A 14,005-nucleotide genomic window follows, 5' to 3' on the forward strand; every position below is an offset into this window, starting at 1 on the left:
TCACCTGTAGAGGTGGGATTTGTCTTTCCGGTAGAAGCGCAGCAGAACAGAATGAAAGGGAAGGCCCTTGATCCTCCAGCGAGCCTTGATGGTCCCGTCCTCCATGTGCTTGGTGAGCTTCAGCACATCCAGCCGAGCCTCAGCGTAGTAGCACAGGGACAGGAAGCGCCACAGGGACAGTGTGAGTCGGTACCACGTAAGACCTCTATAATCACAGAAGGAGCAAAAATCTACTGCTGCTGTTGGGAGCATATTTCATTGAGAATATCCCGCCTGAACATGCAGTCACCTGGTCTTCATGTTTAGCAAGCCGTTGATAAATTCCACATCATTTGAGTACATGGTGTAGTCGTGGTTTGTCATAAAGAAATTTGGAAGCTGCAAAAAAAAAAAAAAGAACACAATTAGAACATAATTCATAGCGATCTGACACAGCGTACCTGCAGCTTTCCCAAAGAAAGGTTCTTGACATTTGACATTCATCAAGTCAAGTAAAGTCGAAACACTGAGCAAGAAAAAAGAACAATTTAAGTAGTACTGAGTTGTTCCTCACCTGTTTTTGCATTTTTGTGGCGCATTGCAGCCGTTGTAATATAGGATAGTTCAATAAACAAAAACTGGACTAACTACCTAGTTCACTTTGTAGAATGTCAGAATATGATAAAATATGTCAAAGTATTTAGCAAACTATGTTGCTTACAGCAGCAATTACTGGTATGTAAAATTAAAAATTAAATGAATTGTCCAAAGGGGGGTCACGTGACCGACAACCGGTCTTGTGAGAAATTCTGTTCCCCTGTGAAAATCTGTTCCCCCTCTGTTGGGAGCGCGCATTGCAGCCAGAGAAGTGGATCCGGCAGATCTGACCATATTCAGGGCGCTTCTGATCGATTTCTCGGTAAAAACTACTCATATAATCATGTCAATGTTGTAACTTTCAGTTTAATCGGCAGCTATCGAAATAAAAATACATACATAAATAAACGAGGTCTTGTGTGGGGGTCTTTTTACGCTGTTTTGTGTTATTTTAAACGCAAAGTGAATAGATCTTTTTTTCAGCTTTTGTCTCGTAAGCCTGACAAATAAAAGTCAGTCAACAAACACAGATTTCCAACACGTGTGCATTTATAATTTTTCATTTCTGACAAAGGAGGAGGAGGGAAGCTGGCCGATACCAGGGCACAAAAATAAAGACTTCCTGAAAAGATCAGAGTATAAACTTTTTGGTAAATCCCGTTCTAATGTAAAATATGACATTACTGGATTAAGGAAATGTCTAGTATGCTATCACACATAATATTTTTTGAGAATTTGGAAACAGGTGCCTTTTATTTCTCAAAGTTATTGGAGAAGAGGAGAGAATGGATATTTCAGCTGCCTGAAATAATGTGTCCAGCCTCTCTAAAATGGAAACAAATTAATTTACCTGCCAAGTCTTTTACTGTGTTCATTCCCCTTATAATCAATAAGAAATCCTGTGATTTTCATAACATTTGCTCTTTTTTTGCCAAAGTTAGGATGGGGGAACAAAATATCTTAAGCACCTGATAAAATCTGTTCCCCCTCTCTAAAATGGAAACAACTTAATTTACCTGCCAAGTCTTTTACTGTGTTCATTCCCCTTATGATCAATAAGAAATCCTGTGATTTTCATAACATTTGCTCTTTTTTTGCCAAAGTTAGGATGGGGGAACAAAATATCTTAAGCGCCTGATAAAATCTGTTCCCCCCCTTAAAATGGAAACAAATTAATTTACCTGAAAAGTCTTTTACTGTGTTCATTCCTCTTATCATCAACAATAATTCCTGTGATTTTTATAACATTTGCTCTTTTATTGACAAAGTTAGCATGGGGGAACAAAATATCTTAAGAGCCTGATAAAATCTGTTCCCCCCATTAAAATGGAAACAAAATAATTTACCTGAAAAGTCTTTTACTACGTTCATTCCTTTTATCATCAATAATAATTCCTGTGATTTTCATAACATTTGCTCTTTTTTTGACAAAATTAGCATGGGGGAACAAAATATCTTAAGCGCCTGATAAAATCTGTTCCCCCTCTCTAAAATGGAAACAAATTAATTTACCTGAAAAGTCTTTTACTGTGTTCATGCCTCTTATCATCAACAATAATTCCTGTGATTTTCATAACATTTGCTCTTTTTTTGACAAAGTTAGCATGGGGGAACAAAATATCTTAAGCGCCTGATAAAATCTGTTCCCAACCTTAAAATGGAAACAAATTAATTTACCTGAAAAGTATTTTAATGTGTTCATTCCTCTTTTTATCAACAATAATTCCTGTGATTTCCATAACATTTGCTCTTTTTTTGCCAAAGTTAGGATGGGGGAACAAAATATTTTAAGCGCCTGATAAAATCTGTTCCCCCCCTTAAAATGGAAACAAATTAATTTACCTGAAAAGTCTTTTACTGTGTTCATTCCTCTTATCATCAACAATAATTTCTGTGATTTTCATAACATTTGCTCTTTTTTGCCAAAGATAGGATGGGGGAACAAAATATCTTAAGAGCCTGATAAAATCTGTTCCCCCCATTAAAATGGAAACAAAATAATTTACCTGAAAAGTCTTTTACTATGTTCATTCCTTTTATCATCAATAATAATTCCTGTGATTTTCATAACATTTGCTCTTTTATTGACAAAGTTAGCATGGGGGAACAAAATATCTTAAGCGCCTGATAAAATCTGTTCCCAACCTTAAAATGGAAACAAATTAATTTACCTGAAAAGTCTTTTAATCTGTTCATTCCTCTTTTTATCAACAATAATTCCTGTGATTTTCATAACATTTGCTCTTTTTTTGCCAAAGTTAGGATGGGGGAACAAAATATTTTAAGCGCCTGATAAAATCTGTTCCCCCTCTCTAAAATGGAAACAAATTAATTTACCTGCAAGTCTTTTACTGTTTTCATTCCTCTTATTATCAACAATATTTCATGTGATTTTCATAACATTTGCTCTTTATTTTAAAGTGTTAAAGCGGGGGAACCGTTTATTTTAAATGTCTGTAATGATCCATTCTCCCCATAACATTGGAATAAATAAATATTGCTAATATGGCTAGCATAGCTGAAGTGTTGGAAGAGCTAAAATCGCTCCGGTCGGATTTTGGAGCATAGCTGGATAGTATAGATGAAAGACTATACTGTAGATGTATTGTAATCAGTGATCATGCTGCAGTGTCCCTGGAAATTAAAGTAAACAAGACTGATCAAGGGGTGAAAAGATGGAGGATGCAGACACTTTTACTACAAGACTCAAAATTTGTTACATTTATAGAAACTTGCATTGACAAATATTTTGAAATAAATAAAGACGAAACCACAGCTAGTATTAGATGGGAAGCTTTTAAAGCCTATATAAGAGGAGAAATTATCAGCTATAGCAGCAATAAAAATAAACAATATAATCAAGAACTAAAATAATTAGAGAGACAAATTAAATCCAGGGAAACAGAACTTTATCAGAGCAACGATCCTACAAAATTACACAAATTTATCGTTTTAAGAACCAGATATGATAAATTAACAACAGAGAAAGTGGCAAAAAACTTAATGTGGACAAAACAGGCATTTTATGATCAAGGAGAAAAGGCCGGTAAATTATTGGCTTGGAGGATAAAACGGATGCAAGCAGAAAGAGCAATTAACAGCATAAAATCAAAATCTGACATTTTAATCACAGACCCTTAAATAAATGAAAATTTTAGAGAATTCTACAAAACCTTGCATAAGTCTGAATATTCTGGAAACGAAGAATCACAAACTAAATTTCTTAATCAATTAAATTTCAAAACCCTTTTAGAGGAAGAGAAAACAATTCTTGATAGTCCTGTAACAATAAAAGATCTATCTGAAGCAATAGACAGCATGAATAGTGGTAAAACGCCAGGTCCTGATGGACTTCCAATAGAATTTTATAAAGCATTTAAAAATAAATTAATCCCACCACTTCTCAACATGTATGAAGAATCATATAAAGCTGGAATACTCCCAGACTCACTGAGATTAGCTACAATAACTCTTTTGCTAAAACCAAACAAACCCCCGTCTGAATGTTCCTCATATAGAGCAATCAGTCTTATGGGATGTGACACAAAAGATTTTGTGTAAAGCTCTCTCTAGGAGATTAGACAAATACCTACCCAATTTAATAATAGATGATTAGCAAGGATTTATAAAAACGAGACAAAGATACCATAATATAAGACGGGTTCTTAATGTATTACATGAAAAGCATAATTGTAAAAACACAGCAATGTTATCATTGGACGCTCGTCAAGCGTTTGATAGAATAGAGTGGAATTATCTGTTTGAAGTTCTCCCCAGATATGGACTGGGTGAAACCTTTCTAAAATGGATACGACTACTATATACTGATCCGACAGCACAAGTTTTAACCAATAATAACATGTCAAAACCTTTTAATTTACAACGGTCAACTAGACAGGGTTGCCCCCTGTCACCATTGCTTTTTGTATTGGCAATAGAACCTCTGGCCATGGCTGTTAGAGCAAATACAGGAATATCAGGTATTAGAATTGGAGGAAGAGATCATCTCATTTCTTTGTTTGCAGATGACATATTTTTCTTAAGTAATTTGAAGATCAGTATTCCCAATTTGTTAAATCTAATAAAAGAGTTCGGTGAATTTTCAGGATATAAAATTAATAATTCTAAATCAGAGTTAATGTTTCTTAATGAAGAAGAAAGGAGAAGTCCTATTGTGACTACTCCATTTAAAACAACTACAAAAGGTTTTACATATTTAGGCATTAAGATCACCCCATCCCTCAATGAAATAAGCATAGCAAATTATAATCCCCTTGTGGAAAAAGTCACAGAAATACTAAATCGATGGTCAAATTTACCTATATCTATGATAGGCCGAATAAATGTATTAAAAATGACAATCTTGCCCAAATTTTTATACTATTTTCAAACACTTCCATTGCCACTGACGGACTCATTTTATGATAGTCTGGACAAACTATTTAATCAATTTATTTGGAGTAATAGAAAAGCAAGACTCAGTTTAAAGCTACTCTATTTGCCCTATGAAAGAGGTGGACTTCAAGTCCCTAATCTCAGATGGTACTATATGGCCGCCCAACTAACATCAGCTACGCATTACTTTTGTCCGATGACACCTCCAGCTTGGGTAGACATTGAACAGCAATTAGTTCCAGATTTACCCTTAAACACCTTCCTACACTCTTCGGATATAAAGGCACTTAAAAAAAACACAAAGAACCCTTTTTTAAAAAATACAATTATAATTTGGCATGCAGCACACAAACATATGGGTGACTGTACAGAGCTATCACAATTTACCCCTATCTGGGGTAATGAAAGGTTCACCCCAGGGAAAAATTATGGAGGATTTAAGCTATGGAAAACCAAAGGCATTCAGAAAGTTAAAGATCTATATGCCGATGGCATGTTGCTTACTTTTGATCAGCTATGTAATAAGTATTTAATACCTCCAAAACATTTTTTTAAATACTTGCAATTGAAAAATTATATGTCATCAAAACGGAAACAAATAGTGGACATTCCACCCTTAACAAAAATAGAAGAGGTGTGTGTTGGGGACTTAAAAGGGAAAGGCTTTCTTTCTGTGTTCTATAATTTGTTGATGTTTTCCTCTAAAGATTCTGCAATGGATAAGTTAGACACTTGGAGAAGGGATACTCTTGAAGATATAAATGAGGAAGACTGGAATCAGACCTGTTTGAAAGCACAAAATCAAACGATAAACACGCGATTTAAACTTCTGCAATATAAATGGCTCATGAGAACCTATATAACACCAGTTAGGCTTCATCATATGTCCAGTGACATTCCAGATACTTGCACTAAATGCTTATTTGAAAAAGGAACCCTTCTCCATTGTATGTGGGAATGTCTTGAAATTCAGGAATTTTGGAAGGATGTTATAAGGTGTCTATCTGAATTGTTTAGGGTGAAAGTCCCATTAGAGGTTAAAATCTGTGTTCTGGGAATATACCCAGTGGAATTTAAACAATCACAGATTAAAACTAAATTGATAGACTATGGACTTCTTCAAGCCAGAAGATCTATTGCATTATGCTGGAGGAGCATAATGCAATATGCATGGGACCCTGGAAGAAAGAAATTGCAAACTCACTCGGACTGGAAAAACTAACATACATCGCCAAGGGTAAACAGCGGGACTTTGAGAACTTGTGAGAGCCATATATGAGGATCATAGGGACTGAAGACGGAGCTTAATAATGGGTGTCTTGAATGGATTTCTTGTTTACAGTTTTTATTTATATACTGTCTTGTTAATTTTTCTTTTAGTTCCAATTTTAAGGGTCTTTTTGGAATCAAACAAATGCAGGTTTGAAAGGTGAATGCGTGAGTGAATGTGATGTTTATAATGTTAAGTTGAATGTTTGTAAATTTATGTCCTAAAAGAGAAAATTCAATAAAATATATATATTTTTTAAAATGAATTGTCCAATATAAAAAAGAAGTTTGCTTAGTCTTCACTTGCATCAAGTAACCAAACTTATATCAGGGGAGTATACGCATTTTACATTTCAATCTGCAATTTTTGCAGCTTTAGTTTATTAAACCATAACTGATAGAAATTGGAAAATAAGTAAGGACGTTACAACCACTTTCATTCTGTATGGTTTGTGGAAATAAATTAATGCATAGCAATGGTCCTGAAAGTCACTAGCTTTTAGGCGCTGTCCAACCCAGTAAATGAAGCATGTTGATGTTGCTCACCATACTTGCAGAACTTGTTGTTGTGGTTATTAACCAGTCAGTGAAAAGTGTAGGTTGCCTGGCACACATTTGTGTTTCGTAATCTCCATTTGTGCTCCGATCACAAAGTAAACATGGAATCGGTGCCTATGGTTGTGTGTGTAGTTGTGTGTTTATAAGATGTGAAAGATGGAAGTTTGGGACAGATGTATAACAACTCACCTCTAGCCTGAGCCTTTCATACATCAGGCCCAGTTTCTCCTCTTCCTCACTGTCTCCGTCCCCCAGCACCCCCCCGGGGCCCAGCGGGCTGCACAGACACACAGAGGACGGTGGCAGCAGGAGCAACTCCGTCCTCGTCAGTCCATGGTTCTGGAAGGATTTCATCAATCCACCAACACCCATGTGTGTGCTTGGACAACAAAAACAATAAAACTGGGAGCCATACATAAATGGCTCCCAGTCCTCTCTTTCCAGCAGGTTTGTGAAGCAGCTAAAGTCTTTCTGAATAACGTCTGTTCCTGCCATCTGGACATTGTCAATGCTGATGTCATCCTCTCTTCTGCCGTCCACAGTGGTCAGCTGAAAGGAAAACGCTGCATCTCTGCCGGGATTCTCCAAAGTAATCACATCTTCAGGCTGAATGTGACTGAAGGCAGGAAGTTTCAGCAGTGTGTTCCGACTATTCAGTCTCTCCTGTGGCACGAGCACACGCATGCTGTGAGACTCCTCCCAGTCCTCCTCGTAGCAGCCGTCTCTTTGCTGGCTGGCGTGGTGCAGCGGGTGGTGAAGCGGATGGTGCAGCAGCGGTTGCCTTGGCTTCTGATACCTCAGGCTGTTTGGGGGGGCCAGAGCCCAAGCTGCACTGCTTAGTGGATATGACCGACATATCCACTGCCAGTGAAAGACCTACGATGGAGCATTGAACACTTAACACACCATTTATGCAAGTTTTCCTTTACATAAACTTTCATGTGCCGACATAAACACCTGACATTTTGCTGGGCTAACTAAAGATAACAAATATATTCTGCACACACACTCTGTGGGCTTATGCTTTCCTTTTTTTCCTTATTCGACCACCAACTGTCCTCGTCTTCTCTCTTCTGACCTGAAGCTCACACATCACTAGCAATTTATTTTACAACACTCTGTGTCCTTTCCCACTCATCTAGGTTTCACCAGCCCAAAGAATTTCCCTTAAAGGGACGGAGGGACGGACAGACGGACAGACGGACTGACAGACGGTCCCTCCCTCCATCCATCTGTCCATCCAATATGCTTATCCCTAATGAGGTCATGAGGGGTGCTGGTGCCCATCTCCAGCAGTCAATGGGCGAGAGGTGAGGTCACTGTGGACAAGTCGCCTGTTCATCGCGGTTTTAAAGGGACAGTATTACATATTTTATAGCAGTGGTCCCCAACCCCCGGTCTGCGGACCGGTACCGGTCCGTGGACCAATTGGTACCGGGCCGCGCAACAAATAATTAAATATTTCCGTTTTAGTATTATTTGAGTCTGGAGGATCTTTTATTTTGAAAATCCTTTAACCAGATTCTCTCTGTTACTTGCGCACCAACATTGAGCCCACAAGCAGCAAAATGAGTAAGAAACAGATCAGATGTCTTTGGAAAGTTTCTTTGCGAAGGGGAAAAGGCCCAGAGGAGAGACAGGAGAATGGATTTATCCTGGACCGGTAGGTGAATCCCACATTACAACCCCGCTCTGCATAACATGCGGCGACCGGCTGCTAATGAGGCATTGAAGCTTCAAACTGCTTCGCCAAGTAGAGACCAACGCTGTGCTCAAGCAACACACCTCGGGTGTCATCGTCTCTCATCACTCCCAGATCGGACCGTCTCGTTGCAGAGAAACAAGCTCAGGGCTCCCGTTAGTCATTATCGTGAGTTAAAATTTTCACGAAAGTAAAATGTTCGTTTTTGTGTCGCATCTGTATCTTATTTTGAAGGGATATGTAAACGTTACCATAGCGACCAGAGTCAGAGCGTTTGGGCAGTGGTCGAGAGGAGATAGCTCGTTAGTCTTAAGTCTGGTTTAGACGGCAAGATTTAAGAATTATCAGCCGATTCTTCAAATCTGTGACCACAGAGCTGATAAAAGGACAACAGGTTCGATCGGTTCGTGTGTCCAACGCAGGACCAACACACCACACACGAACATCCCGATTCCAGAGGATAATCCAGTAAAGCCCCCAACATAGCATACGGGAATTTAGAATAACCAAACACGGATGACGATGTAGAAGCAATAGTGAACGTTTGTGGACTCATTTCAAGAGATACAAGTCGTAACGGTGGATAAAAGACGACGGGAGCGCCCGCTCTATTTGCTGCACTATGATTTGGAGGTGACTATTGTTTCATAGTTAACATTTTTAACTGAATAAACATAATAAACATATAATAATGACCTTTACATATAATAATAAACATTTCCACATATCATCTCCGATATCCACCGGACTCTCGCTAGCGCGATATGTCAGCTGTTTGGGATTCCCCTCCGTTCTTACGTCACCGCGCTTTCTGATTGGCTACCTGTCACATTCAACAGGTTGTATTCTCGTTCCCAGTAAGGGAAAAACCCACAGGCTGCGAGAAAAGGCAACCCAAGACAACCCAAATTGGGTATATTCAGACTTTAGCGGGAACACCAACATGCAGAAGCCTTATCTGAAAGTTAAAACACATTTTCAGCAAGGCCTCCTTCTGCTCTTAGGAGGAGCTGGGTGGAAAAGGAGTCACCTTGTGAGAGCAAGTGTTGAATGGTTGCCATGGGGGATTCAAGGATTTCTCAAATATGCATGAAAGAATCAAAGTAACACTACAGGTATGTTTTTAAAGAGGGAATAACATGATGTAAAGCTAAAAAAATAAATAAATTAAATTAAAAAATTCCAAAAAAATCCCTCTAACCCATTTTTTTCTGCAACATTCTTTCAGTTTGCACCATTTAGTTATTGGCTCTGCCTGTCAAATCAGTCAACAAATACTTTATTAATCCCACACAGAAGAAAGTAAGGTGTCCAAGTAGCAATTCATTTATACATGGGTACGTAAAAAATTAAAAACACACAAGTCTCTCTCCTCTACCTCTTCTTTGCATCCACCTTCATTCTGCATACTACAACCCAAGGCTGCTTTGCCACGGTCTCCTATTCTTTAAAATTACAGACCATTTCCAGCGGCAATTCAGACAAAAAACAGTAACAATTTTGGAAACCTGCTGATTCCAGCAGGCCTTTTGGCCAGAAAACTGCAATTCTTGCACAACTGACTTCAAGTATTTACGTAGTTTTAATCATTTTGATGATAAGGTACATAATATCTGTGTGTTTAATAAACTAAGACACATAAACAAAACCTCTCCTTGGGCTGCCACCTTATCGTGTTGGAGGGGTTTGAGTGTCCCAATGATCCTAGGAGCTATGCTGTCTGGGGCTTTATGCCCCTGGTAGGGTCACCAAAGGCAGACAGGTCCTAGGTGAGGAACCAGACAAAGCGCAGTCCAAAGACCCCTTATGATGAACACAAACTTTGGACTTCGTTTTCCCTCGCCCGGACGCGGGTCACCGGGGCCCCACTCTGGAGCCAGGCCTGGAGGTGGGGCACGATGGCGAGCGCCTGGTGGCCGGGCTTTTACCCACGGAGCCCGGCTGGGCTCAGCCCGAAGAGGAGACGTGGGTCCCCCTTCCAATGGGCTCACCACCTGTCCGAGGGGCCAAAGGGGTTGGGTGCATTGTGCTATGGGCGGCAGCCGAGGGAGGGGACCCTGGCGGTCTGATCCTCGGCTGCAGAAGCTGGCTCTTGGGACGTGGAACGTCACCTCTCTGGTGGGGAAGTAACTGGAGCTAGTGTGCGAGGCTGAGAGGTTCCGGCTAGAAATAGTTGGCCTCACCTCGACACATGGCTCTGGTTCTGGAACTAGTCTCCTTGAGAGGGGCTGGACGTACTTCCACTCTGGAGTTGCCCACGGTGAGAGGCGCCGGGCTGGAGTGGGCATACTTGTTGCCCCCCATTTGGGCGCCTGTACGTTGGGGTTCACCCCGGTGAACGAGAGGGTAGCCACCTCCGCCTACGGGTGGGGAGACGGGTTCTGACTGTTGTTTGTGCTTATGGGCCAAACGGCAGTTCAGATTACCCACCCTTCTTGGAGTCCTTAGAGGGGGTACTGGAGAGTGCCCCTCCTGGGGACTCCCTTGTTCTACTGGGGGACTTCAATGCTCACGTGGGCAATGACAGTGAGACCTGGAGAGGCGTGGTTGGGAGGAACGGCCCCCCCGATCTGAACTCGAGTGGTGTTCTGTTGTAGGACTTCTGTGCTAGTCTCGGATTGTCCATCACGAACACCATGTTCAGGCATAAGGGCGTCCATATGTGCACTTGGCACCAGGACGCCCTAGGCCGCAGTTCGATGATTGACTTTGTCATTGGATTTGCGGCCGTATGTCTTGGACACTCGGGTGAAGAGAGGTGCGGAGCTGTCCACTGACCACTACCTGGTGACGAGTTGGCTCCGGTGGTGGGGGAGAAAGCCGGTCAGACCTGGCAGGCCCAAACGTGTAGTGAGGGTCTGCTGGGAACGTCTGGCGGAGTCCCCTGTGAGACGGAGCTTCAACTCTCATCTCCAGCAGAACTTCGAACACGTTCCGGGGGAGGTCGGGGACATTGAGAGGAGGGGACATCCTGGAGAGGAGGGTTCGTCGGATAGTCGAACCTCGGATTCAGGAAGAGCAGTGTGGTTTTCGTCCTGGTCGTGGAACACTGGACCAGCTCTACACCCTCAGCAGGGTCCTGGAGGGTGCATGGGAGTTCGCCCTACCAGTCTACATGTGTTTTGTGGACTTGGAGAAGGCGTTCGACCGTGTCCCTCGGGAGGCCCTGTGGGGGGTACTCCGGGAGTATGCGGTACCGGGCCCTTTGATACAGGCTGTCAGGTCCCTGTATGACCGGTGTCAGAGTCTGGTTCGCATTGCCGGCAGTAAGTCGGGCTCGTTTCCGGTGAGAGTGGGACTCCCCCAAGGCTGCCCTTTGTCACCGATTCTGTTCATTACTTTTATGGACAGAATTTCTAGGCACAGCCGAGGTGTTGATGGGATCCGTTTTGGTGGCCTTAGGATTGCATCTCTGCTTTTTGCGGATGATGTGGTCCTGTTGGCTTCATCGGAACGTGATCTGCAGCTCTCACTGGAGCGGTTCGCAGCCGAGTGTGAAGCGGCCGGGATGAGGCTCAGTGCCTCCAAATCCGAGGCCATGGTCTTGAGCCGGAAAAGGGTAGAGTGCCTTCTCCGGGTCAGGGGGGTCGTCCTGCCTCAAGTGGAGGAGTTTAAGTATCTGGGGATCTTGTTCACGAATGAGGGAAGAAGGGAGCGGGAGATCGACAGGCGGATTGGGGCAGCGTCTGCCGTGAAGCGGGCGCTGTACCGGTCCGTTGTGGTGAAGATATGTTCCCACCCTCATCTATGGTCATGAGCTTTGGGTCATGACCGAAAGAACGAGATCACGGGTACAAGCGGCCGAAATGGGCTTCCTCCGCAGGGTGGCTGGGCTCTCCCTTAGAGATAGGGTGAGGAGCTCAGTCATCCGGGAGGGACTCAGAGTAGAGCTGCTGCTCCTCCACGTCGAGAGGAGCCAGTTGAGGTGGCTCGGGCATCTGGTCAGGATGCCTCCTGGACACCTCCCTGGTGAGGTGTTCCGGGCACGTCCCACCGGGAGGAGGCCTCGGGGAAGACCCAGGACACGCTGGAGGGACTATGTCTCTCGGCTGGCCTGGGAACGCCTTGGGATTCCCCCGGAGGAGCTGGAAGATGTAGCTGAGGAGAGGAAAGTCTGGGCCTCCCTTCTGAAGCTGCTGCCCCCGCGACCCGACCTCGGGTTTAACAGTACATTACATACAAACCACCCAATAATTATTTGTTCTTGAAGGGACAGAACAAAATATATTAATAAAAGGTCATATTTTTATTTTTTTAATTATTCTTAACATAACCTCATGGGGTTTGCATTTGAACATTTAAAAAAAAAAATTTTTTTTTCTTTCTTTTCTTTTTCTTTCTTTTTTCCCCCCTTCTCTTTATTTTTCTGGAATTTCTTCCTCAGTCTAACCTTCTAACCTTCACTGAAGGTTAAGCTCTAACCCTAACCTTCTTCTTTGAATGTGTCTTAACCTAAAATTATTTTCCTCCCTCATTCTAACCTTCACTGAATGTTAAGCTCTAACACTAACCATTTCCTTTTGTATGTGCCACTGTCCAGCTCCCTCTTACTCTTCCCTTTGAATCAAGAACACCAACATACCAATTCACTCCGGCCTCCATCTGAACTTTGTTTTGAGAAGGCAATTATACCCACTGGAATATGCCAGCCATATTCTATGCAGTCCATGCAGCGCATACAAAAACAAATAGGTGGCGCCTTTGAGCACACCGTAAACACCATACACCATCCATAAGGGATAGTTCCTGTTGCTCAGGATGGATTCTGATCTCGAGTGAGAGCGCATACCCTTTGAGGTTCCTGTAACGGGCTGTGAACCATTCGTGGGGAGCCCACAGTCTCAAAGAGTGAATTCCCCACCCGGATAAGCGGAAGAAAATGGATGGATGGATGGACGTTAATAAAAATCACCAGTTGGATGTTTGCAAATAATGGATGTGAGCTCACATTGGGAAGGAGACTTGCCAATCAAAAGAGATACAGTAAAAAATCTCTGTGTTTAGACTGTCCCTCCAGTTTATCCCAGAAAATCATAATCAACAATTAACTTCATTTTTTCTTTTTGAGACAATGCAAACTTGTTATTGCAAAATCATTGAGTTTAAGTGACTGATACCCAACACCTGGATTTGGTAGTATTTCTTCCACTACTCTGCTACCTCAGCCTAATGCTGATATGAATTTTGAACATTTCCATTTATTTCTGAATATATTCACTCAGTTACTCAAAACATGAAGGGGTGCCAGTGATGGTGAGCAGGACTGTAGATGCCAAATGTATAGTGATCTTAGAATCCAACAGATTACCTGGCTGAGACTTCGGCTCCATCTTTGAATGGGTCTCCTTCTACTCTGGCTGCAGATACAACCCATCCAGAGGGTCACCCCTCCTCTGCTCACAGCCATCCAGTCAGGGGTCACCAGCTGAACATCACCAGAGACCACCGCAAAGCAGGGAACCCAAAGTGCTGCCAGCTGTCCTGAAGCTCGAATCTAAGGGCAGA

General features: G+C 42.2%; 1 protein-coding gene across 5 annotated transcripts in view; it reads right to left on the bottom strand.

Moving 5' to 3' along the window:
* The window catches only part of c11h6orf136 (chromosome 11 C6orf136 homolog), a 42,915-nt gene that overhangs the window by 27,240 nt on the left and 1,670 nt on the right, over nt 1-14,005 (bottom strand). For all 5 annotated transcript variants that reach the window (XR_014089663.1, XM_081612304.1, XM_081612305.1 and 2 more), the window contains exons 2-5: nt 13,809-13,994; nt 6,988-7,674; nt 290-378; nt 5-205 (exon numbers count right to left, since the gene is read on the bottom strand). Coding sequence is in view for 4 of the 5 variants with exons in the window: in XM_081612304.1 (XP_081468430.1) it covers nt 5-205; nt 290-378; nt 6,988-7,674; nt 13,809-13,907 (1,076 nt within the window). In the remaining variant the exon portion in view is untranslated. The remainder of the gene's footprint in view (nt 1-4; nt 206-289; nt 379-6,987; nt 7,675-13,808; nt 13,995-14,005) is intronic.

Source organism: Poecilia reticulata, chromosome 11 (assembly GCF_904066995.2).
Source record: "Poecilia reticulata chromosome 11, P_reticulata-male-v2, whole genome shotgun sequence".
Classification (NCBI taxonomy): domain Eukaryota; kingdom Metazoa; phylum Chordata; class Actinopteri; order Cyprinodontiformes; family Poeciliidae; genus Poecilia; species Poecilia reticulata.